This window comes from Sus scrofa, chromosome 2 (assembly GCF_000003025.6).
Source record: "Sus scrofa isolate TJ Tabasco breed Duroc chromosome 2, Sscrofa11.1, whole genome shotgun sequence".
In the NCBI taxonomy this organism is placed as follows: Eukaryota; Metazoa; Chordata; class Mammalia; order Artiodactyla; family Suidae; genus Sus; species Sus scrofa.
Window position 1 is genome coordinate 115831398 of NC_010444.4, and position 27387 is coordinate 115858784.

Below are 27387 nucleotides of genomic sequence, written 5' to 3' on the forward strand. Positions count from 1 at the left end.
ATTACAGATAAGAAAACTGGAAGCCCCAGGCACAAGTGTTTAGCAGAGTGTTTAACAGGCAAAGGGATGTCTTCCACGGTGCCTGAGAAGGAGGAGGAGCCACCTTGTCTGCCTCTGCCAAAAAAAAAAAAAAAATTGTCGCAGTTTTAAAGGAAAAAAACAAGACAGACAGCTCGGTTCACCCTAGAAGAATGCAGGTGGAACCTGAGCAAAAGCTGCTTTCTTCTGTCCCTGCCCCGTCAGCCTATCCCAATCCAGTGAAGAAATCTGTCTCTATCTCCTGTGTGCCTACCCATCCTCCAGCTGCCAATCAGAAACACTTATGTCATAGTAAGTGAATCAGGCTTTGGTGTCATTCCACAAGACCCTGAAAAGTAGTGGATAGGGGGAGAGGGACGGAGGACATCTCTTTCAAAGGATGCTGCCATGACCTTAAACCCTAGACTGTCAGGGTTCCAGAAAAAGCCCATCTTTAAGTCAGTGGTGAATCAGAAGCTGTCCGACACTCTTGTCAGCGCCACAACCTTTATCTCCAGGCCTCCAGCAGAGAATTGGGTCCAGCTGTATTGGTACAGCTGTAGAGAGCCTTCTACGAAAAAATGTTCAGTTCTGGCTCGAGTTTCTACTCCACCCCCACCCCGAAGCCGCGTTTTTCCCGCTTTCCTCGCCACCCCCTGCTGCTGTTCCCAGGCTCCGCGTGGCCTGTGACATTTGCTAGGACTCACATGGGCGCCCTGCCTCGGCGGCTCAGGCGATGACTCCTAGGAACTTCCCAAGGACCTGGGCTCCGCAGGCTCTGACACGCAAGGAGGTGGGGGTGGGGGGACTGAGAGGGGAGCTGGGTTTCAGGAGAACCCGGGCGGCGCGGGCCAACCTGGGCCGGATTGGGGTTCATTCCCCAGCAGCGCCGTCGCTTTGGGTCTTCCTTCTCTTCAACTTCATATTGGCGCTACCAGAACCCCGAAGGCGGCTAGGCACCAAATGCTCTCCCTGATTCACTTGGCTGTGTTTAAACTCACTTTTCTGGAGTTTGGAAGCACAAAACCGAGCCAGCCATCTCAGTGCTTCTCCCGCCCCTAAAACGCGTGCCTGTGCTCAGGCCGCAGGTGATGGAAGTTGTCGAGGTTACGCAGCGTGGGGCTAAGGCTGTGCGCACGCACGCGGGGCGCAGGAATCCTGCGCGCGTCCGGGCGAGCTGCCTGCTGGACAGCACCTAACCCTGCAGCGGTCCGCTGCTGCGCGGCGCAGTCGTCCCGCTCCTGGAGTCCGGCGTTCCCACTCCTGAACGCAGCCCTGAAGAATGGGGCTGTGAAGGTGACAGGGCGGTGGAATTTGTAGCTTTGAAAGTTCGTGACACGTCTAGAACTTGCTAGAGGAAAAAGCAGCTCCTAAGGTGCCCCCCAGTCACCTAAGAGTAGCATTTCTTTCACGAAGTTGATCAGGGTGCTTTGGCAAGTTAGTTTTTTGAGGGTGAGGCCCACCAGATCTTTTCCTATTCATTTCAATTTCTTATCGTCCTTGCCCCTCAGGTTCTGGTCCATTATTGCATATGTAATCCTTTACCTGCAAGTGCAGTCCAAGCCTGAGGCTGCACCCAGTCACCAAAGTATTGCATTAAGTAAGAACATGCGTTTCTTCTCAGTAGCCACAGAGAAGGAAAAGCACTAGCAGAAAGTGGCCAAAGGAATGCTTAGAGAGTACAGCAATCAAGAGCAGAGGTACCTACCTTTTAGAGCTGCTACTGTTTAGGGTGTTGTTTGTTTTTATTTTTGTTTTTGTTTTCAAAAAAGGAGTTTGGTCATAGAAATAGCCCTGTAGAAGAAAGATATATCTCTTTCTTAAAGCACATTCAGACACATATCAAGGGTATAGGGCAAAGATAAAAGGAGGAAGGTGAGGGAAATTCCTGGTGATTTTACTAATGTTAAAATTCCATAGATTTGGCTAGCCCTATTTTTTTTTCTTTCATGTCATCAATTTAGAATTCTATAAAGGAAGAGAATGACATCAAGGAAAATCATTGGCCTAGGAGAAAAGAGCCGTAGGCGTTTAGGTGTTATATATGTGGAGCCAGAAAGCTCTGGAGCATCAGGGAGACTCCAACCTAAGGCAACAACATGGGTGAATATGGGCTTCATGTGCACTGGGAATGAGAAGCAAAGAATGGCGCCTGGGCATCTACCCCTAAGTTAGGCCCTGCAGCTCTAGAGGCAATTCAGCTTTGGTGGAAAGAGTTGAGTGAGAAACTGGGGTGGAATTGGGTTTCCAAATGCATTGCCTGATACCTTATTATTTGTTCAGTTTTTTTCAGGAAGATCTTCATCTTGCAACTGATAGGGCTTGTGCTAACCTACAATTTTACAGACTGTGACTTTGAGAGGATTCAAGATATTTTCGAGGAAGTCATACATCACGAACTGAAAACTTATATAAATGGGGTAAGTGAAGCAATATTTTTTAAATGTTTTTATAAAATTTTATAAGTGCACACACACTACAACTACAATTTAACTTTCAAGGAAATAATTGGAAAATAATCATGGTTCAGTATTTTGTCAAAAAAGAAATCCACAAGTGATGTTGAAACATACTGGCTTCTAAAATGACTACCAAGAAATTGGGACACTAATGAAATGTGCTGGTGCTGATGAGGAGCAGGTATTGATAGGCGACACATGATATCCATCAAGGTTGTCTATTCTCTGCTAAATCTTCCTCACCGGTGCAATTAAAAAAAAAAAAAAACAGATTAAGGGCTTGAGAAAGAAAGAACAATAGAGGGAATTCTTGTGAGCTAAGACCTAACCAGTGAGGATGACCCGGAGGAATGTGCCCTTCAGTTCTTTCTGGTGTTCGAGATATTTAGGATGCCATTGTGGGATAAGGGCACTTCAGATTTCTTAATATACAGTAGTAAACATTGTCCTGATTCTAATTTCTGGATAAAAAGTACATGTACGAAGTGTACAAACAGCTACAGGGCAGACGTGAGTATTCAAAAAACGGCATCATTGTCACGTGTGTGGCCCTGTATACAGGTGTGTCCACTTTGGTGGGCAAGGACAATCTCTCTCTAGGATACGATAATTTGATATCCAGTTTCAAACACTAGTAGGCACTATCTGAAGACTAAATGTTTCGTGACCATGTCAACATCAAGAACAGTCGCATAGGAAACAAGTACCGAATGGGAAACTACATCTTTAAAACCTGGAAGCAACGGAGTGAGGAGGAGAGGCAAATGATTTCTCCTCTGAACTTAAGTCTTTACCCTTCCGCCGTATGCTATTATTCTTTCTTCCAGACGAAAAGTATCGAGTTTAACAAATTCGTCTACTGTGATGATAGGGTGAGTAAGTGGTTAGTGCTGCTGGCTTTCTCCAGAGAGACGCCAGGCGTCCCGGGGAGGGAGTATCTTGCGGTCCGTGGAACCCCAGGCGGGGGCCGGGATCCCTGGCGACGCCGACCCAGTAGGGACCACTGGGCTGCCGGAAACTTCCGTGCCGGTGCCCAGCTCCGGACGCCAGTTCTGTTCCAATTTAAGGTGAGGAGTCTCTCGGATCTGAGGAGGATTCCGGGAGAGGCTCCTCCTCGCCCTCCCCGCTCGGGAGGAACGTCAAATTGGGAACTGGGACCGGGGAACTACGTCAGAGGCGCTCCTCCCAGGGTGTGAGCCTCGGCTGGAAGCGATCGCCGCCGCCCCTTGGGCCTGGAGTTGTGGGCGGAGCGAGCAGCGGCGCGGGTTCCATCTCCTCAAGTGCCCTCGGCCACCTCACCACGCCCCTGCTTCCTCAGCTTGCTCACCCGAGACCTCTTTCCTCCTCCTCGAATCGCCTTTGCTGTGTCTCCCGTTCCTCCCCCGCCGCCCCCACTGCCCCATTCACTCAAGTCTCACCAACTCTCTCTCTTTTTCCCTTTTTCGCCCACCCCCCCCTCGGCGTTTTCTTCTTTTCTCGTAAATTTTGCCGCCTTTGAGCAGCCGGATTGCCTCACTAAAATCGAACTCTTTACCTTCAAACCCGTTCACGGCTGCACCTCACTCGCCAAGGAAGAATTTGCCAAACGAACTAAGGCTGCATTCGCACTCCAGTGCTCGGGCTACTCCGGAATTCAGGTAAGCAGATGTATCCAAAGCTCGCGTTTTAATAAGTGGGGCTTCTGGGCAAAAGTTGTGATTTTTATTCAGATTCTGTCTTTCGAAGGGCAAACGAACGGGTAAAAGCTGTAGTTTGTCGGCTAGTCCCACGTTGACACCAGGATTCAAACCCCCCTATGTCTAGGGTTCGGGTTCTTTTTGCAGACTTGTTCCCTAAGCCTTAGGCCAGTGTTTCAAAGTGTGATCTGTGAGCTTACGACATCAGCATGCCCTGGCTACTCAAGCATGGGAGGGTGATTGTCCAAAAAGCAATTGCCAGGGACCCAACCCAGATCTCGAAAATCACAGTCACTGTGTATAAACTCCTTGTGAGATTATTACCCATTCCAAAGTGTAAGCAGCATTGCTTAGGCTTATCATTTAATAATTGCATACTTCTTTCTTTAAAGTTTACATTATACGTTAAATCTCTACCACAGGTCTGCTTAATTGCCTGTTGCTCACTCTTTACAAAATGGATCTTTCGCATATGCAATTACATGCATTTGAATGAAGGTGTAACTTTTAAATGGAAACTGTAGTGCCAAGCTGGGGACAGTAAGTCAGGGGACAGCCTTGTCTGATTTTGAATCCTAGCCCCATAACTTCTGTGAAAACTTGGATAAATTACTTAGCCTCTATGTGCTCAGTTCCATCTGCAAAATGAGAATCATATTTGCAAGTCCTGTAAAGAGTGGTTTTGAGGATTAAATGAGTCCATACATGTAAAAGTACTTGGAACAGTAAATTATTTATTTCAGCAGGCAAGTAAATCAGGGAATTTATCTTCCTGATGACAAATTTTAAAATGACAAAAAGAATCAGTGTAGATTTGCATATTAAGTGGTGGACTTTATCCCTCTATACACTGAGTGTCTAGGTGCCTGGGGCTGTCAGTTTTTTCGGGATTGAAGATTGACGCCGTGGTGTTCTGGGTTTAGCTTGAATTGGAGACTCAATAACAGGCAGCCATGTGAAAAACCCATTTGGCTCTATGTCTTCCATCAAGGGAACTCTGGCAAATCTGCAAATGGCCACAGTGATATTCATCCATATAAGAAAAGCACAGAGGACAGGCAAGATCAAGTTCTGCACAACGTGTGAAAAAGGGAGAGTCGGGAGGGGTTTATTTCAGCCCTCTCACAAGTGCAAAGGGAGAGCCCAAGACCAGTGATATTTAATTACAATTTAGCAGATTAAATTATAAGCCTTTTGCTTAGTAACCTGGTGAACTTCATTGATCTGAATATTGCATGTCTGGGTGGCCCAGTCCCTACTCAAGAGTAATTTGAGTGAAGGAATACATCAGAAGATTATTGCAATCTTTTTTTTTTTTCTTACTATTTAGACTCCTCATCAGAATAAGCTTTCAGGTGTCTGTGGCATATCTAGGAGGTTGGGAAGGACAGATCCAAATAATGGGTTTACTGAATTATATCTGTAAAGAGGCATAACTCCTGTTCTTGAGGAACTTATGATCTTGTCAGGGAGATCCGTGAAATCATCAACTAATTCATGTTTTTACTCATTCCATAAATATTCAATGTTTCCTGTGTATATGACATTGTCCTCAGTCCTCTGGGGAATACCCATGATGTAATAATGAAAACACTATGTCTGTGAGAGCCAAGTTAAGTAAAAGCTATCTGAAGCTCTTAAAGAATTTCCAAAAGAAATATCTGAGCAATTAGCAGAGGTCTTGTGGAGGAGGTGCTGCTTGGCCTTGAAGTAATGGGTGGAGAGCTGGGAGGACATTCCTCTGGAGAAAGCACACAAGCAGTGTGTAGGTGTCTTGGAGGATACTCTGAGAGAGAGATTTGCATAAAGAAGATAAAATAAGAGCCACTCAAAGACAGTGACAACTAATTTTGATTATTGCTTCTCCTGTTCCACAGATAAATAATACCCAGGCAATGAGGAAAAGAGAAGTCAAAGCAAATAAGTGCCTGGAGCAAGTCTCATACTTGCTAGAACTATGGCGCCGGTTCAGTCGCATTTCATAGAAACCAAATCAAGCTTCATTAAAGTCACATTTCACAACACTGTAAATCATCGTTATTAGGTAGATGGAACATTAACTTTGTGACATTTATGAGACCACCAGTAATTTTTTTTTTTTTTAATTTACAGAAGGGTTTCTTAGCTTAATTTTGTAAGCTTTCGTTGTTTAATGTAGGTTTATAGTGTAGGTGAAATACTTTTCCTCACCTGTGGGCGGAGACTTGTAGTATTTCTGCCTGGGCCTCCAGCTTTGTGGCAGTTAATTCTCAGCTGGAACTACATAAGCCCTACTCAAATAAAGAATCTAAAAGTGTAGGAGGAGGAGAACTTTTCCCCTTGCAAAAGAAAAAAAGTTGAACTTGATAGCATGTAAACCTGTTTAAAAGGCAGACATTTCTTCCATGTGTTTTCATACCAAAAAAAAAAAAACTTCCTGTTTTCATATGAAAAAAGTTAAAAGAGAAAGCAATAGGGGTGCACAAAAAAATGCATAATGAAGCAACTTGAAATACTTTCCAAGCAAGATATTGTCAAAGTATTCGAAGCCAAATTTTTAAACTTATCTAACAGACAAGATTTGTGTATGCAAGTAATCCTAAAGAGGTGCCTTTTGTGAGTGCTAAAAGATATATATTTTAAAAGTTGTGGAATGTACCTTTAATTTATTTTGTAAGCAGTTTTTAAAATGTACATATTGCTTTGTTATCAGCACTATATTTTTCTTAATAAAATAATTCCAAACTCATCTCTTATGAATGGTCTTTTTAATATAATAGTTTTCACACACACACACTTTTCTGAGGGGGCATCATTTTTCTTCATTTCTTTCCCTTCATCTGTGGAGCCATTGACCACTCTCCTTCTGCACTATGCCTTTTGGCCCTGCCTATAGAGAGAATATTGCATAATGTTGGGCATTAGGATGCTTTCTTTTTTTTTTTTTTGTCTTTTTGCTATTTCTTGGGCCGCTCCCGCGGCATATGGAGGTTCCCAGGCTAGGGGTCCAATCGGAGCTGTAGCCACCAGCCTACGCCAGAGCCACAGCAACGCAGGATCCGAGCCACGTCTGCAACCTACACCACAGCTCACGGCAACCGCGGGATCGTTAACCCACTGAGCAACGGCAGGGATCGAACCCGCAACCTCATGGTTCCTAGTCGGATTCGTTAACCACTGCGCCACGACGGGAACTCCTAGGATGCTTTCTGATCACCCTTTTAAATTATATCTCTAGTCCTTACTTCTTTCCCCTGTTGAGCTTTCTCACACTTGGAAAAGACAAAGGAGGCAACGGTAAACAAAAGATATCAAATTCACTCTCCGTTTTTTTTTTTTTTTTTTTAACAGCCACACCTGCAGCATATGGGAGTTCCCTGGCTAGGCATTGAATCAGAGCTGCAGCTGAGGCCTATGCCACAGCCATGGCAACACCAGGTCCAAACCACATCTGCAACCTGTGCCACAGGTTGTAGCAACGCCAGATCCTTAACCAACTGATTTGATGGATAAAGATGCGATTCAGCCTGCAAGCTCACAGAGACAACATCAGGTCCTTAACCCACGAGTCACAACAGCAACTCCCATTCTATTCTTTTTTTTTTTTTTTTTTTTTTGCCATTTCTTTGGGCCGCTCCCACGGCATATGGAGGTTCCCAGGCTAGGGGTCCAATCAGAGCTGTAGCTGCCAGCCTACGCCATAGCCACAGCAACACGGGATCCGAGCCACATCTGCAACCTACACCACAGTTCACAGCAACGCCGGATCGTTAACCCACTGAGCAAGGGCAGGGATTGAACCCGCAACCTCACGGTTCCTAGTCGGATTCGTTAACCACTGCTCCACGACGGAACTCCCCCCATTCTATTCTTGAATGCCTGTGGTAAGCTGGAGCTACAGGCACCTTCTCACTCAACCTCCACTCAGAATGCTCTAAACATTCATGGGAGGGGCCACCCTAGCCCTAGCGTCCAGGCCGTAAAGTGAATAGGAAAATATCCTTTTTCCTGCAAGCGGAAACTTTCCCCTGACCACTGCCCTAAGGGCCGGTGCTGAGTACTGATAGAAGAGGGGAAGGTCAATGTTCCTAAATCCATTTTACCTGCCAAAAGCTAAGAGGAAGCTTACATTATGCACCCAATTAATGTTTATGGACCACCTACTACATGCCAGGCCTTCAGCCAAGTATTGGAGATACAAAAGTAAATAAGACAGCTCTACTCAGAGAAAATCAGAGCATGGACAGGCAGTTTCCTTTGCTATGAGGAAATTCAGAGGAAACCTTCCAAAAACTCCTTTAAAGACCTGGCCCAGGGCCTTTAATGCCATCACAGGAGAAACTCCTTTGGTCTAGTATAGGCTAGTGTTAGTTTTCTCGGCAAAAAGTGAGAAAAGGAAGGACACTTAAAGCCTATTAACTCCATCTTATCAGGGATTCAGTGACTGGATTTCATAAAACTGTAGAGAAATAATGTCACAATTTTCAAGGTTTTTGGCTCATTTTCCCTGTGAACTGAGAGGAATGAGGGCTTGAGAGAAGAGACAGCTCAAAGTCATGCCACTTAATGCAGTTTCTTGTGTTTTCTGCTTTTAAAAATTCATATAACATATAGTTTATATATTTTATTCTATCCCAGAGGAGTTTTAATATTAAAATAATCATTTAGAAGCTCCTGTTGTGGGAGTTCCAGTAGTGGCACAGCAGAAACAATCCAACTAGGAACCATGAGGTTGCAGGTTCAATCCCTGGTCTCACTCAGTGGGTTAAGTATCCGGCATTGTCGTGAGCTATGGTTTAGGTCGAAGATGCCGCTCAGATCTGATGTGGCTGTGGCTGTGGTGTAGGCCAGCAGCTGTAGCTCCAATTCAACCCCTAGCCTGGGAACCTCCATATGGCACGTGTGCAGCCCTAAAAAGCAAAAAAAAAAGTTCCTGTTGTGGTGCAGTGGTTAAGGACCTGATGTTGTCTCTATGAGGATGGAGGTTCAATCCCTGGCTTCATTCAGTGGATTGAGGATCTGGTTGCCACAAGCTGCGGTGTAAATTACAGATGCCGCTCAAATCTAGTGTTACCCAGGCTGTGGTGCAGGCTTCAACTACAGCTGATTCTACCTCTACTCCCTGGGAATGTCTATATGCTGCAGGTGCAGCCCTAAAAAAGAAAAAAAATAATTATCATTTAACATTTAGAATGGATAAACACTGAGGTCCTATGTAGAGCACAGGGAACTATATCCAGTCTCTTGGATAGACCATGATGGAAAATAATATAGGAAATGGAATATATATATGTGTGTGTGTGTGATTGGTCACTTGGTTGTACAGCAGAAATTGGCAAACTGCAAATCAACTATGATTTAAAAAAATTAAGCACTTAACTTACTATCAAGTAAAAGTAATGTACACCATATTAATCTAATAAGAACTTTTCCAAAAGCTGGAAAATACATGGTTTATATAATTTTATGTTTTGAAATATATTGTGGTTTCCTGACTAACATACAGTCAGTTTTATAAATGTTCCACAGTCAATGGAAAAAAACCAAATTCTAATTTAAGCATGCAGAGTCTGATACATACTTATTGGTGTTACCTTGTTAATTATACTATTCACATAATCTATTACTTTTGTCTCAGGCGGAAGCTGAAAAAGCTGAATTAAAGACTACTGCTGTTATAATTCTTTATTTCCCTGTATCCCTAAAATTTTGCTTTCTAATTGTTGATGCCTTCTTATTTAATGCCTAAAAATTCATGAGAGCTACTTATTGAGAATTGCATCCTTTTCCATTATGATATATGCAAATATAATATTTTTCTTGCCAAGTAACATATGCCCACGATTTTACTCTCAATCTTTCTGAATCCCTTTGTTTTAGATCTCTCTATTTATTTACTTTTTAGGGCCATACCCACAGCATATGGAAGTTCCCAGGCTGAGGGTCCAATCGGAGCTACAGCTGGCAGCCTATGCCACAGCCACAGCAACACGGGATTTGAGCCACATCTTCAACCTATACCACAGCTCACAGCAACGCTGGATCTTTAACCCACTGAGCGAGGCCAGGGAAGGAACCTGCAATCTCATGGATCCTAATTGGATTGGTTAACCACTGAGCTACAAAGGGATCCCTCTCTTTTTTTGGCCATGCCTATAGCATGCAAAAGTTCTTGGGCCTGGAATCGAACCCAAGCTACAGCAGCAACATACCAGATCCTTAACCCACTGAGCCACCAGTAGACTCCTAGAATGTCTCTCTTGTCAATAGATACATCATTTTAGTGTGTGTGGTAGAAAGAAATGTTTGGGGGAGGGAGAGCATATTTAGTTTTAGCACTGTGATTGTATTTTTGTTTTTTTATGTTTCTGCATTATCTGTATAATTTTAACCTTAAAAAGTCTTTATTCCTTTCAAGCATTTCTTGGTTTGTTTGGGTTTTTTTGTCACATCAGTCAAGCACAGTGAGATTTTGAGATTTTGAATCTGGATTCTGGTATTATTACATAACTCTCCCTCAAAGGATTTTTATGGGTTAATTCAAGTTATTGAAAAATATTGATAAAGACAGGACCAAGAACTGTTGACTTTCAAAACAGACATCTCAGTAGGCAGACAGAAGTTACTTGTCTATGTCTTTTGTTTTAAAAAAAAACTCCCTTTAACTTTGTAGAACTGAATTTCCATTTTCTTATTATAGTCATATCAAAGTAAAAGTCAGGTGGAATTTCTCCAATGCTTTACTGAAGTCAAAATATATTAAGTATATCATTTGCCAAATCTGCAAATCAAGTAAATATCCAAAAAATGAATGAGTTTTTTTAATATCTCAATTATATTCTTTCTAAATCTTACAAACCCATTGCCTAAAAATTATACTAGAGAATAATACTGAGTTTATCTGGGTTTAATAGTGTTCCTTTCCATTATTCAAAAGCATTAAGCTTTTTCAAATTAAGTTTTTGTTCTAGCCTTATCTTGGAGACTATATTCTAGCTGGCACTGTTCTTTGTGAATACAGTTATGCTTTTTAACTTCCAGTGTTTATAGAATACTAATAAAGTATCACTGACTAATTATTTATACCTAAACTTAAGGATAATAGTTTAAACATGAGGATAATAGCTAATTTAAGTTTCAGATTCTACACCTCTAAAATGGGCATGATGTTGCCTACATCAAAGGATTATCATGAGAATTAAAGTACATAATAAATTTAAAGCTCTTGGCAAATAGTAAGAAAATATTTTAAATATAGCTATTTAAATGCCTCTTTAATTATAAAGATGAGAAATAAGGGCTGTTGCAGAATCTGGTAAATCTCTTGTTAGTTTTTAATTTTCTAAGACTGCTTTGTAGCAATGGGAAGAAGTTTGAAAAGCTTAAATACAACTGTTGACAGCTTGGCAATTTTGTACTTAATTTTATTGATTGATTGATTGATTTTACTTTTTCAGCTGTACCTGTGGCACATGGAAGTTCCTAGGCCAGGGATCAAATCTGAACCACAACTGCAGCCTACACCACAGCTACACCAACGCCAGATCCTTAACCCACTGTGCGACAGCAAGAATTCCCTGTACTTGAAAGTTTTGATTGAGCACATTTGTCTCTGGTTAAGATGGAGTAACAGGGTCTGGATTTATCTTCCTGGATTCAATCTTCCTCAACTGAACACCCACGCACCCCAAGGGAAAAATCACACAAAATAATAAAACAGTGCTTTTCAAACCACTGGACATCGAGTAATAAAGGACAGTAATGTTGAAAGAAGGGAAACAAATGAGCTGAGCATTATAGTCACCCTAGCTCACTGGTTGGAGTTCCTGACCATAGATCAGGGAGGGGACTCAGGCAGAACCTGCTGATGTGCTGAGTTGAAGAGACAGCGTGAGAGTCCAGAGAGACCAAAGTGGTAGAGTTCATGGGACAGAGTGATGAAGGAGACCAAGGTACCTAGAGAAAGAACCCAGCAATCTGCTGAGGACATCCCTAGAGTATTCAACAGAGTACTGACCAGCTAGAAAATAGTGCCCACTTCTCATTCAGGGCCAGAAAGATTCCCATTCCCACCAGCCAGAGAGAGAGAAAAAAAAAAATCTATTCATTAGCATTGGATAGGGTGCTCAGAAGAGTTTTTTATCTCAGGAATGGAGAATAATTCACCCAAGCCTAAGTGAGGCAGTGATCCTACCTAACAAAACTTAGAGCAAGACTTGAAAGGATCAGTTCTGTCCAAATTACTTAGCAACATTCCATAACAAACCTTAAGAATATGTATGGGAGGACTTCCCATCGTGGCTCAGTGGAAACAAATCTGACTAGCATCCATGAGGACTCCAGGTTGCATCCCTGGCCTCACTCAGTGGGTTAAGGATCCAGCGTGCAGTGAGCTCTGGTGTAGGTCACAGAAGCGGCTCGGATCTAGCGTTGCTGTGGCTGTGGTATAAGCTGGTGGGTACAGCTCCGATTCAACCCCTTCAACCCCTAGCTTGGGAATCTCCATATGCTCTGGGTTTGGCTCTAAAAAGACAAAAGACAACAACAACAGAAAAGAATATATACGGGAATAAAAAATATGGGAAAGCAAAATTCACCATGTTTTGGCATGCAGTTTAAGATTATCACACATGAGGAAGTAAGGAAATACAACCTATGATGAGAAGAAAAAAATTAAAAAATGAAACTTTTTCAAAACTTACATAGAAGTTAAAAGTAGCAGGCAAGCAAGCAGGAGGCATAACTCTCCCAGACTTCAAGAAATACTACAAAGCCACAGTCATCAAAACAATGTGGTACTGGTATCAAAACAGACAGACAGACCAATGGAACAGAATAGAGAACCTGGAAATAAACCCTGACACCTATGGTCAATTAATCTTTGACAAGGGAGGCAAGAACACAAAATGGGAAAAGGAAAGTCTATTCAGCAAGCATTGCTGGGAAACCTGGACAGCTGCATGCAAAGCAATGAAACTAGAACACACCCTCACACCATGCACAAAAATAAACTCCAAATGGCTGAAAGACTTAAATATAGGACAGGACACCATCAAACTCCTAGAAGAGAACATAGGCAAAACACTCTCTGACATCAACATCATGAATATTTTCTCAGGTCAGTCTCCCAAAGCAATAGAAATAAGAGCAAAAATAAACCCATGGGACCTCATCAAACTGAAAAGCTTTTGCACAGCAAAGGAAACCCAAAAGAAAACAAAAAGACAACTTACAGAATGGGAGAAAACAGTTCCAAATGATGCAACTGACAAGGGCTTAATCTCTAGAATATATAAACAACTTATACAACCCAACAGCAAAAAAACCAACCAATCAATGGAAAAATGGGCAAAAGACCTGAATAGACATTTCTCCAAGAAGATATACAGATGGCCAGCAAACACATGAAAAAATGCTCACATCGCTGATTATAAGAGAAATGCAAATCAAAACTACCATGAGATATCACCTCACCACAGGCAGAATGGCCATCATTAATACATCCACAAATAACAAGTGCTAGAGGGGTTGTGGAGAAAAGGGAACCCTGCTGCACTGTTGGTGGGAATGTCAACTGGTACAGCCACTATGGAGAACAGTTTGGAGATACCTTAGAAATCTATACATAGAACTTCCATATGACCCCGCAATCCCACTCTTGGGCATCTATCCGGACAAAACTCTACTTAAAAGAGACGCATGCACCCGCATGTTCATTGCAGCACTATTCACAATAGCCAGGACATGGAAACAACCCAAATGTCCATTGACAGATGATTGGATTCGGAAGAGTGGTATATATACACAATGGAATACTACTCAGCCATAAAAAAGAATGACATAATGCCATTTGCAGCAACATGGATGGAGCTAGAGAATCTCATCCTGAGTGAAATGAGCCAGAAAGCCAAAGACAAATACCATATGATATCACTTATAACTGGAATCTAATATCCAGCACAAATGAACATCTCCTCAGAAAAGAAAATCATGGACTTGGAGAAGAGACTTGTGGCTGCCTGATGGGAGGGGGAGGGAGTGGGAGGGATCGGGAGCTTGGGTTTATCAGACACAACTTAGAATAGATTTACAAGGAGATCCTGCTGAATAGCATTGAGAACTTTGTCTAGATACTCATGTTGCAACAGAAGAAAGGGTGGGGGAAAAATGTAATTGTAATGTATACATGTAAGGATAACCTGACCCCCTTGCTGTACAGTGGGAAAATTAAAAAAATTATTTAAAAAAATAGCAGGCAAGGACATTAAAGCAATTTTATAGACCATATTAAAATTAAGAAGCACATGGAATTCTCCTAATTCAGTTTTATTCAGAGATAAGCATGATCTCAGAGAGACAGCAGTGAGTGATGGCTTGGAATGAGACCTAATTTCTGGGCTCAGGAATTGAACCTGTGCAGCCTGGATGAAAACCAGGAATTTTTGCCACTAGACTAGCTAGAGACTAAAACAGAATTGCCCTGATTCTTGCCCCATCAAGCAAGAATGTTTCAAAGAGGCAAAGACTGTAAAAACAGGTATAAAGTTTACTGTTAGAAATGCAGTATAGGAGTTCCCATTGTGGCTCAGTGGGTTAAGAACCCGATAATAGTGTCCATGAGGATGCAGGTTCGATCCGTGGTCTTGCTCAGTGGGTTAAGGATCCAACATTGCCAAAAGCTGCAGCATAGATCACAGATGCAGCTCGAATCTTGCATTCCTGTGGCTGTGATGTAGGATCTACATGAGATAGCACACGGAGAATTAGTCTATTTATCTAGGGCATAATCAGAGCAGTAGTACACACCCAGAGGAGAAGTGAGGTTGCAGACATCCCCCAGAATGAGAAGCATGCCAGAGAGGTGATTAAATTATGTATATAGGACAGTTCTCCTGGGTCTTTGTTTGCTTTTGGACAATTATCTTTCACACCTGACCAGACCCAGAGCCCTCCCCAATCTGCATGTCCATCTTTTGGCCAAGATGGATTCCAAAGCAAGGCAAGGTGGGAAAGTTATCTAGACTTATTATGGTCTGGCATCACCTCCCTTTCTGACCCAGAGGGGTCTCTCTGTGCATGTGTAGTTGAAGTCTCCCTGAACCCAAGGATGGGAAGTATATGATCTCTTAGTCTTTTGCCCAAGCAGAGCTTAGCCCCTCTTTTGATCCTTTCATTACAATTGTTTAACAAGTTCACAGAAGACAAGTACCAATTATTTGCCTTGTGCCTGTTATTTCTGTCTTAAAGTACAAATGGGTGGTTGGTTGTAAATGTTTATCCTAGAACCCACTTATCTCCCTGCCTCAGGAAGTGTAAACAAGAGGCTAGTTGTAAATGTCTATTTTGAAGCCCATCTATCTCCTGCCTCAAGCATATCCCACTTTTCATGATGAACAAAAAGTGTAAGTTTTGGTGGAGAACTCTGAAAAATGTTTCTGTGCTTTTAAGGACTGTAGGATGATTGTTTCCTCCTTCTCACAGATATGAACAAACAAGTATGCAGCAGCAATTATAATTGGCAAGTATCCTAAAACCAGCTTAGAGATGAAGCTGTGAATGGCAGAGAAATAAGAAAGAACCTCAGGATTTTTTAAGTTGTTTTTATTTTTTAATTGAAGTATAGTTAATGTACAATGTGTTAATTTCTGTCATACAGTAAAGTGATTCAGATATATATTATATATACATATGTATATGCATATATATTATATACATTCTTTAAAATATTCTTTTCCATTATGGTTTATTATAGGACACTGAATATAATTCTCTGTGCTATATAGTAGGATTTTGTTGTTCATCCCCTCCATGTATAATTGTTTCTATCTGTTAACCCCAACCTCCTACTCCATCCTTCTCCCAAACCCCTCCCCCTTGGCAGCCATAAGCCTGTTCTCCTCATGTGTGGGTCTGTTTATGTTTTGTAGATGTGTTCACTTGTGTCATATTTTAGATTCCACATATAAGTGTTAACATGTAGTATTTATCTTCCTCTTTCTGACTAGTTCCATCCATGTTGTTGCAAATAGCATTATTTCATTCCTTTTTGTTGCTGAGCAGTATTCCATTGTATATATGTACCACATCTTCTGTGTCCATGCATCTGTTGATGGACATTTAGGTTGTCTCCATGTCTTGGCTATTGTGAATATTGTTGCTATGACATTGGGGTCATGTATCTTTTTGAATTATAGGGAGGGGGGGTTGCCTTTGCTTTTTAAGGCTGCACTTGTAGCATATGGAAGTTCCTAGGGTAGGGGTCAAATCCAAGCTACAGCTGCTGGCTTACACCATGGCCACAGCAATGTGGGATCAAAGCCACATCTGCAATCTATACCACAGCTCACCACAATGCCAGATCCTTAACACACTGATCAAGGCCAAGGATTGAATTAAACTCCTCGTGGATCCTAGTCGGGTTTGTTAACTGCTGAGCCATGAAGGGAATTCCTTCAATTATCGTTTTGTCTGAATATATGCCCAGAAGTGGGATTACTGGATCATACTATAACTCTATCCTTAGTTTTCTGAGAAACCTCCATACCGTTTTCTACAGAGGCTCTACCAACAGTATAGGAGTGTTCCCTTTACTCCACATCCTATCCAGCATTTGTTATTTGTAGATTCTTTAATGATGGTCATTCTGATCAGTGTGAAGTGGTACTTCATTGTAGTTTTGATTTGCATTGCTCTAATAATTATCAATAATGGACTTTTTTTTTTTTTTTTTTTTGTCTTTTTGCTATTTCTTTGGGCCGCTCCCGCGGCATATAGAGATTCCCAGGCTAGGGGTCGAATACGAGCCGTAGCCGCCGGCCTACACCAGAGCCACAGCAACACGGGATCCAAGCCTCGTCTGCAACCTACACCACAGCTCACGGCAACACCGGATCGTTAACCCACTGAGCAAGGGCAGGGACCGAACCCGCAACCTTCTGGTTTCTAGGCGGATTCGTTAACCACTGCGCCACGACGGGAACTCCGAACCTGAGATTTTTTTTTTTCAAATTTTTTCTTATTATATTTTTACTTTGCATTATTTATTTTTATTAAAGTATTGTTGATTAGAACTTGAGTTTTTGTTTGTTTGTTTGTTTGTTTGTTTAGGGCTGCACCCATGGCACACGGAGATTCTCAGGCTAGGGGGTTTAATTGGAGCTACAGCTGCCTGCCTACACCGCAGCCACAGCAAAGCAGGATCCAAGCCACGTCTACAACCTACACTACAGCTCATGGCAACGCCAGATCCTTAACCCACCAAGCGAGGCCAGGGATCAAATCCACAACCTCATGTTTCCTAGTCGAATTCATTTCCGCTGCACCACGGCGGGAACTCTGGTTTAAGGAATAATTTGAAGTGGAGCTGAGAGGGTAGACAGTAATGAGCAAGATGATGCCAGGCTTTAATATCATGGGCAACAAGCCTGAACTTATGACCTGGGACAATGAGGGTACAGAGGAAGTGGGTGTGTAAAAAGGATGCCATTCTTAGGCATAGTTCACAGTGCTTCCTCTAAACAACTTTCATGTCATCATATTATTGCCTTGGTGATTATAGCTAAGGTGCTACTTTATAATGTGCTCATGGATGCATTGTTTTTATGACCCTGCTCCTTCCCCTTCCACTAACTATACTTCTTATGCTGGGGGTGGGGAGGAATTTCAAATTGTATTTGACTGACGATGAATTTAGACTGTGTTTGGAGCAGATAGATATCTTTAATGTGAACATTTGCAGAATACTTTTGGACAAATAGATCACATCAATGTTCAAGGAAGACCTAGTGAAATCTTGAGTGCTTTTCACCCTTTATCATGGCACAGCATCTAACACATAGTACCTTTTCAGTAAGTATGCTGAGTAAATGAATAAATGAATGAAATTTAGAAGTTAAATACCTGTTTCTGAAGGTTCCGTTCTTTTAAGGCCACTATGAGTCAGAAATTGGTGGCAGCTAGCAGATAAACTATCTGATGTCTGCCTCTGCTTTCTCTCCCAGATGACTTCTGTAGGCATGTAGGAGGAAAACAATTATCACACCCCCAAATTAATCAGTGTTTTTGCAGTCTGCCATTTTTTTTTTTTTTTTTTTTTGTCTTTTTGCCATTTGTTGGGACGCTGCCACGGCATTTGGAGATTCCCAGGCTAGGGGTCGAATCGGAGCTGTAGCTGCCAGCCTATGCCATAGCCACAGCAACGCGGGATCCGAACCGCGTCTGCGACCTACACCACAGCTCACGGCAACACCGGATCGTTAACCCACTGAGCAAGGGCAGGGATCGAATCCGCAACCTCATGGTTCCTAGTCGGATTCGATAACCACCGTGCCACGACGGGAACTCTCAGTCTGCCATTATTATTCACAGGCTTCTTTCCCAACAGCCCTCCTCCATCCATCTCTTTCCTCAAATGCAAAAAATTAAAGTGAAACTTGCATTTATTATTGATGCAAGCATCAAATATCCACTAACCCTTTATTTTGAGTCCTTCCTGGGTACACAGCTGAAAATATGGATAATTTGAAAATTTTAAAATCATACCAAAGGATATTTATCATTTGTGAACCTTGTGGCCCTCACTTTCTATAAAGCAGCTTTAATACCTCTATAAAGAAAAACATACCATGCTTTAAAAAAATTATTATTATTATTATTATTATTATTATTTGCTTTTGGGGGCTGTACTCAAGGTATATGGAGGTTCCCAGGCTAGGGGTCGAATTGGAACTACAGCTGCTGGCCTAAGCCACAACCACAGCAATGCCAGATCTGAGCAGCATCTGTAGCCTACACCACAGCTCACAGCAACGCCAGATCCTTAACCCACCGAGGGAGACCAGGGATCAAACCGGCAACTTCATGGTTCCTAGTTGGATTTGTTTCTGCTGCACCACGATGGGAACTCCAAAAAAACCCTTTATTTTTATATGCTAACTTACACACATTTCTCCAGAATTCATACAGGCTTTCAGCAGGTTATGGTGAGATAATAAGCAACCACCAAATCCCACCAGTTTACAACAACTGTTAATTCTCATGTGCATTACAATTAGCAACTGCAGATGTGCTCTGTGCCTTATCCACTTCTCTTTCAAGATGTAGCCTGAAAAAACAACCCCTATCTGGGATTGGATTTTCTCTCACGGCAGAGGCAAAGAGCAAGAGATTTGGCAGAAACATGCAGTAACTCTTCAAGCTTCTGCTGGGACTTGGTATATATCATGTTTACTCATGCACAATGACTAAAGCAAGTCAAATGCTTCCTACCCTGTCCATGAAGGATTTGTTACAAGGCAGGTGCAAAGGGCAGGATGTAAATTTTCTCACAGGGAGGGAGTAGAAATATTGGGAATGCCAAAATAATTGACACAGCTCATTACTCTGGGAGGGGAAATAGTTGATACAAAAAAGAAAGAACATTTCACATTTTTAGCATTTTATATATTTAGATGTAGGATTTTTTTGTTGTTAAATATTTATTGAGTACCTCTTTTGTTTAGGCACTGTTCTGGGTGCTTGTCATGTCTCAGTGAACAAAACAAAGAAAAATAATCTCTATCTTCCTGAAACTTATCCACTAAAATATTAAAATGAAATGAAATAAACCAAATAAGTAAGTGTAGTAAGAAGCTGGTCTTCTCCTTCTTAATTTGAATTACTACTTATCTGCATCTTGGTCACTGTCAGGGCATAACACAAACATGGCTAGAATGTGCACTGCTATTGAGAAATCTAGGATAAAAATGAAAGTTCAAGTAAGTACAATGTGTTCAAGAACCAAACAACAATCTATTATCCTGTTAGCATCTGCTCTTTAATTACTTACATATCCCAAGTGTCCAAGACTCTTTTGTGCAAAGTACTATAAATCAAGATTTATTTGTTCAAGAATGTTCAAGTCAGAAATTCAAAGTAGCTAACAAGTTATTCTCATCTTCATAATAAAATAATAACCTTTGAGAACTAGAAGAAACCTAGGAGCTTATCTATGCAGAGCTGTGTTCATTAGATATAATTGATAAGTTCTCTTCATCACTATTGGGTAGAAAATGGTCATGTACATTTTTATTTGTTATATTAGTCACTCGATCCAAATCTTATTAGAGTGTCGACATTTTTTTTTTTCATAAATGAAAACACATAGGAACAAATCAATAAGGGTAAGAGGTTATTCTGTATGTTGAAATTTGATCCTTGGCTCTAAGGTCACCTCTGTTTAGTTCATTTTCACATACTCAGAGTTTGTTCCCCAAACCTACATCTTGTTAGGTCAGCTGGCTCCTGAAAGGTAGAGCCTCTGCTGCTCACTGTGCCAAAATCAACGACCTCCTGCATTCTGAGGCACTCCTTAGCTCTGATCACCTGCCCAGGTCCCCTTCCCACCAGGATGAGCTCTTTAGAGCGCTTATTGTCTGCATTTGGTAGTAGACCTCAAAGCCCACCATTTCAATCCAGGGGACCTAGTAACGTTTAACTTGGATCCCTTTTTTTTTTCCCACAAGGCATTTGCACCCATTGAAGCTACCCAGTCACAAGTTCCCTGCCCCCAAGTGATCCGCTCTACTCACCAAAAGTCTGGGAGGACTCCTCTTTGTGTAATTTGTAATGTCCTATTACAGATTCCATCCAGGGTGGTGAAACATAATGGCCTCCCCACTACATTGCTAAGCTACTCCATTCAGGCTATTTTTATCATAATGATGAAAACTTGCTCTAAGGATATTCGCTGTCTCTTTCTGTAGCTAGCCAAGCTACGAGCACGAGCACCAGTTTAAAAGTAAATCCAGGCCTAGACAAAGTTAAGTGATGTGGGTCAAATGGTAAACAGAGGGCAGCCTGTAGTTCAGTAGTTTTTCTATTGTTACCCTACACTGCCTTCTTCCTGTTATTCAGATGTCCATCTTCTTATGTAAGAAGAACCATGTCTGTGTATTTGAGGTGCTCCCATATAGCCTCAGACAAGGAAAACCAGTCCATACACCTCTTTCTGGCTGCCTTGTGAAGAATCACCACCACAGCAAGACTGCTGGCATGCATGGACCATGCTGATATGCTGAACCAAACAGCACACAGGTGCAGTTGGCTTCACAGCCCAATGTGAACGTATTTACTTCGTTCTGTTGCTACCAGGTTGTCTGCAAGGAAGATCATCCCTCTACCTAATTAGCTGCCCTCTGAGAAGTCTCTGTCCTGGTGCAAGGATCTCTACATAGTATATTTCATGCTTGTGCTCTGCATTCATTAGATAGTTTGTAAGATTTACATAATGTATTTGCCCGCATTTCTGTTAATAGGAGCATCCACAATGCAAGCAGTTTATTTGCACCTCCTACATACTCTCCTAGTAAATAGGACTAAAGCAGCTGGGACTCCGTTATGTTTGGTTCTAATTATTTCCTATGTCCACATACTAATTCACCTCAGAGAACTAAAACCATCAGCTATATCCCCTAGACCAAAGGAGAAAGACGTTTAAATTATCGTGACACGACATCATCTATTTTCATAATTTAAAAGTAAATTTTAACAAAAAGCAAAAGTGCCTATGTAGTAAAGTAAAATGGGAAAACTATGGTGAAGTTGCACCTTTATACATTTAATAGAGCAAAAATAACTAGTTTTTACATGGAAACACATTTGTAGAAATGGAAAGGGAAAGAACAGAAATTAATACAATGGGGTTGACATTGATTCTTTGGGGGGAGGGTTCTTTTTAGGGTCACACCTACAGCATATGGAAGTTCCCAGGCTAGGGGTCCAATCAGAGATGCAGCCACAGGCCTTCGCCACAGCCACAGCAACGCAGAATCCGAGCTGTGTCTGCAACCTACGCCATAGCTCATGGCACCACTGGATCCTTTAACCCACTGAGCAAGGCCAGGAATTGAACCCACATCCTCCTCACAGATACTAGTCCAGTTTGTTACCACTGAGCAGTAACCAGAACTCCTAAATTTTTAAATGTATTTAATATGTTCCTAAGAAGTGTCTGAAAAATTTACTAACCTTTCTTCTAGACAAGAGATTTGATGTAGCAAAGCATTCCATAACACAGAGTTATGTTGTTGGCACATTGTGTTTTGGTGATATTCTCTTCTGCTTTTCCTGAGACACTCTGTTTAGGACCAGGAAATAGATTTCTAGACAGGATCAAACATGTAGATTTAATTCCATATTCAAGTTTACTTCTTGAAATGATAGCCAACTTAGATAACATAGAGAATAGACTTGTGGATGCCACGAGGGAGGGGAGGGGGAGTGGGAAGGACTGGGAGTTTGGGGTTAGCAGATATAAACTAATACATTTAGAATGGACAAGCAATGAGGTCTTACTGTTCGGCACAGGGAACTATACCCAGTCACTTGGGATAGAACATGATGGAAGATAATATGAGAAAAATAATGTATATATGTGTATGTCTGGGTTACTTTGCTGTACAACAGAAATTGTCACAACATTGTAAATCAACTATACTTCATTTAAAAAAAATAAAAAAGTGAACCAAAGCCATCTCTCAAAATTCAGATTTGACTGATTCTTTTTCTTTCTTTCTTTTTGTCAAGAAAGTAGCCTTTATACTTCTTTATTCTCAATCCTGCCTTCATTTTATTTGCCTGAATCTTGTTTTTTGTGTTTCTCTATCTTAACTCCACTTATAATTTTTGCAATCATGTTATATTGTATATATCTTTTAAAATCTTCTTTAAAATATCCTGGAACAAGTCAGAGTATCGGTTTAAGTATACTACATGGTAGATAAAATAATACCACATTTATTCCTTTTCATTTTTAATTAAGAATACTTCTCAGAAATTGGAATTCCCATTGTGGCACAGTGGAGATGAATCTGACGAGGAACCATTAAGTTGTGGGTTAGATCCCTGGCCTCTTTCAGTGGGTTAAGGATCCGGCGTCACCGTGAGCTGTGGTGTAGGTCACAGATGCTCAGATCTGGCATTGCTGTGGCTCTGGCATAGGCCAGCAGCTGTATCTCTTCTGATTGGACCCCTAGCCTGGGAACTTCCATATGCTGCGGGTGCAGCCCTAAAAAGACCAAAAAAAAAAAAAAAAAAAAAAAAAAAAAAGGACTATTTCTCAGAAATTCGCTGGTGGCCTAGCAATTAAGGATCCAGTGTTGTCACTACTGTGGCTTGGGTCACTGCTTTGGCACGGGTTTGATCCCTGGCCCAGGAACTTCTTCTGGGAAAAATCACCAAGAGAATTTCCTTACCAACCCCAATTCCCTGCACCAGTCAGAGTACTGTAAGAAGCCATTCATGCTTCCTGACCAAGCAGTTGATTGGCCTATTTGGAAGGTTAGCAACACAGATGGTGGAGTGATCGAGTTCTTTTCATTAAGAGATCCTGCCATATATCTAATTAGATGTGGAAAGAAGAAAAGTAATAGCAATGAGTTGACCTCAGTGCTCATCATAAGATACTGGAGTTCCACATGTGGCTCAGCAGATAAAGAACCCAACTAGTATACATGAGGATGTGGGTTTGATCTCTGGCCTTGTTCACTGGGTTAAGGATCTGGTGTTGCCAGGAACTGTGGCATAGGTCACAGAGGCGACTTGGATCCCACATTGCTGTGGCTGTGGCCAGCAGCTGCAGCTCCAATTCAACCCCTAACTTGAGAACTGCCATGTGCCACAGGGGCAGCCCTAAAAAGAAAAAAAAAATCTGATGTGAATGAGAGGAGAGGAGTTCCCACTGTGGCATGGTGGGCTAATGATCTGGCTTGTCTCTGTGGCATTTTTTTTTTCAGGTAATTTGAGCACTTAACATGGGGTAACTTTTATTTTGTTTTGTTTCTTAAGGACCAGGCATCATATTAATTCACAATCAACATTTTCTTTAGGTAAAAGATGACTTGTTTAAGCATATAACCTGTTTTATTTATTTACTCTTTCACATAGTCATACATTCATTCATTTATTGCTCTTTTGCTAATTTCTTGAAATGTTGTGGACCAGCACATGATTCGTAGGAAAATTGGAAAGTAATATTTACCCAGAGAAACTGTAGCTCAGTTAGAACTGGAATCTACTATCCAGCACAAATGAACATCTCCTCAGAAAAGAAAATCATGGACTTGGAGAAGAGACTTGTGGTTGCCTGATGGGAGGGGGAGGGAGTGGGAGGGATCAGGAGCTTGGGCTTATCAGACACAACTTAGAATAGATTTACAAGGAGATCCTGCTGAATAGCATTGAGAACTATGTCTAGATACTCATGTTGCAACAGAAGAAAGGGTGGGGGAAAAACTGTAATTGCAATGTATACATGTAAGGATAACCTGACCCCCTTGCTGTACAGTGGGAAAATAAAAAAAAATAAAAAAGAAAAAAAAAGAATTACGATCCAGGGACCCAGAGTTCCCATTGTGGGACAGGGGAAATGAATCTGACTAGTATCCATGAGGATGCAGGTTCGATCCCTGCCTCGTTCAGTGGGTTAAGGATCCAGTGTTGCCATGAGCTGTGGTGTAGGTCTCAGATGAGGCTCAGATCTGGTGTTGCTATGGCTGTGGCATAGGCCAGCAGCTGTAGCTCTGATTCGACCCCTAGTCTGGGAACCTCCATATGCTAAAGATGAGGCCCAAAAAGAAAAAAAAAATCCAGGGATCCAATTTGTAATGGAAAAAAACTAGAAATAAGCTAAATGTTGTACATTAAGAACTGATTAAATTATATGAATAAAGCAAAAAGCAAAAGAATGGTTATCACAAAAGTTAGTAACAATTATTTATGAATAGGGAGAATTGGGTATGTAATGTTGAAAAGTACTTGGGAAATTTCTAAGTTATTATCAGTGTTTAATTTCTTTATGGGAATAGGGGTTACATGGACATTTGTTTTATTAACACTATTTGAAATGTATGTATGTTATATAAGTATTAAATAATATTGTCAATAATTAGTTATATGAGAATATATTCAGGAAATAATGTATGTAGAATATAAAAAATTTATCTTGTGATCCCAATATGTCATTCAAAGATCTCCTTCTCAGTGTGAATTTACTTGGAAAACTCCATTAAAAATTGTAACTGTGACACTATCTATCCCTCTCCATGATTTCCTCCCAGAACACTTGTAAACTTCCTTTGAAGTTATTGTTTACTTTTTTATTGTCTCTCTTTTCTATAGAATGCAAACTTCATGAGGACACATTTTTATATACCTATTTTGATTATCTGTATGTCTGAAAAGAAGTCTTGTATATCTATTTTAATTACAATGCTATCAGAAGCATCTAGAAGTATCTGGCATTCATTAGATGTTGAATAAATACTTCCTGAATGAAATGTAGATCATTCAGATGACAGGTATTTTCAGCATAAGATCATCAAATGGCAGCGTCTGTAGGTCTTTTCTCTAAGACTGCTCAGTTTTTCTGCAATCTTCTGCACAAAAGTGTATACAGGCCTGAAGTTTGGCTTTCCGAGGGCATGATGTTGAAGGAATTGGGAGACCCGCTGGTCAGTGAGTGATGTTCACTTTATCTGCCAGTCTCAGCTGCAGCACCCTTCTGTGCCTGCTGTCCAAATGTGGATTATATAGGGTTCATTTCTCTAGAAAATAAACCCTAGTTTCCAGAAGAGTAGAATAATAGCCGTAGTAGTAGTAGTAGTAGTAGTAGTAGTAGTAGTAGTAGTAGTAGTAGTAGTAGTAGTAGTAGTATATATTTGGCTGCACCTGTGGCATTTGGAAGTTCCTGGGCCAGGCATAAAATCCATGCCATAGTAGCAACCCAAGCCACTGTAGTGACAATGCCAGATCCTTAACCCATTGTGCCACAAGGAAACTCCTACTGTCATTATTCTTAAAGGGCTGCAAATGATTCTTAAATTAAACAGTCATTTCTTTCTTTGGAGCTTGCCTCAAGACTTCAGGGTGAATGTAATGAGTTTCAGGACCATCTATGACTGAGGTTTTCCATCATTCAAGACTATGATTTTAGCTGAGCCCTTTCTCAACTGGTACCAGAGAGTTCGAAGCTTTGATAACAAGTACTGGAAGGTCACATTCCGTGACCTCATCCATTTCCAGGATCCAACAGCATCATTGTTTTATCACCACCTATTTCCTCAGTGGTGAATAAGTATTAAAATGGCCTGTGGACTGCTGGTCTCAGAGTCTCCTAGGAAGCTTGTTAAATGCAGATTCCTGTAGTCCACCCCTCTCCTTCTGAATCTGAACATTAGGTTGTAAGGCTTCAGTGATTCTTTTGCACACTGACCACCATCAGCGACAATAGTTTCGTCAGACATCCAGTCATGTATTCACTTGTTTAGAATTCCACACTGACCCATAAGTACAGCTTCATATGGCCTTTTGAGATTTATAGCAGGACAAATAAAAGAGGACAAGAATAAGAACCCATTATTCCTTCCAAATGTCTAGTTTTGGAAAAGTCTTTGAGTGTCAAGGTATTGCTTCTGGGAAGACTTTTTTTTTTTTTTTTTTTGTCTTTTTTTGCTATTTCTTGGGCCGCTTCTGCAGCATATAGAGATTCCCAGGCTAGGGGTCTAATCAGAGCTGTAGCCACCAGCCTACACCAGAGCCATAGTAACGCGGGATCCGAGCTGAGTCTGCAACTTACACCACAGCTCATGGCAACGCCAGATCGTTAACCCACTGAGCAAGGGCAGGGACCAAACCCACAACCTCATGGTTCCCGCCACGATGGGAACTCCTGGGAAGACCATTTTTGCACCAGTGGATAATGATTCTGTACTGATAAAACAAGCATGGGAAATTGTAACCTCACTATTCTTCCTAACAATTCTCCAGGTTTATGGATACCTCTAATCATAATGTCCTCATTTTATGTTTACTATGTACCTAAAATTTACTCAAATTATACTGATAACAAAATATGCTAACACTGCCTTCTAGAGAATTATATTATGATGAGCTAATGCAAGGTAACAACCACTATAGTAACTGCTGGTTAATTTCTTTCATTCAGTCTTTTCTTTTCTTTCCTTTTTTTCTTTCTTTTTCTTTCTTTCCTTATTTCTTTTCTTCTTTCTTTTTATTTTTTCCTGCTTCTCTTAGTTCCTAGGTGTCAGGAAGGTTTGGTAATGGATGGAGAAGGAAAGTCGAATTGGAGCTATAGCTGCCAGCCTACGCCACAGCCACAGCAACGCAGGATCTGAGCTTCATCTGCGACCTACACCACAGCTCACAGCAATACCACATCCTTAACCCACTGAGTGATGAAGCCAGGGATCAAACCTGCA

General features: G+C 41.3%; 2 protein-coding genes across 2 annotated transcripts in view; both read left to right on the plus strand.

Moving 5' to 3' along the window:
* Positions 755 to 6175, plus strand: TSLP (thymic stromal lymphopoietin). The gene is made up of 6 exons (XM_021085155.1): positions 755 to 966; positions 1226 to 1314; positions 2302 to 2438; positions 3305 to 3349; positions 3980 to 4114; positions 6031 to 6175. The coding sequence occupies exons 1-6, from the start codon at positions 755 to 757 to the stop codon at positions 6136 to 6138; spliced, it is 726 nt and encodes a 241-aa protein (XP_020940814.1). The 3' UTR covers positions 6139 to 6175.
* The window catches only part of WDR36 (WD repeat domain 36), a 72545-nt gene continuing 48859 nt past the window's right edge, over positions 3702 to 27387 (plus strand). The window contains exon 1 of the mRNA XM_003354239.5: positions 3702 to 4114. The gene's annotated coding sequence lies outside the window, so the exon portion shown is untranslated. The remainder of the gene's footprint in view (positions 4115 to 27387) is intronic.

What these genes read in the sequence shown, in the direction of transcription:
- TSLP (XM_021085155.1), top strand. Translation starts at nt 755, where the DNA reads ATGACTCCTAGGAACTTCCCAAGGACCTGGGCTCCGCAGGCTCTGACA. An exon ending in GCGCTACCAGAACCCCGAAG is followed by an intron (nt 967 to 1,225) that starts GCGGCTAGGCAC and finishes CTAACCCTGCAG; the next exon opens with CGGTCCGCTGCTGCGCGGCG. An exon ending in TGAAGAATGGGGCTGTGAAG is followed by an intron (nt 1,315 to 2,301) that starts GTGACAGGGCGG and finishes TTATTTGTTCAG; the next exon opens with TTTTTTTCAGGAAGATCTTC.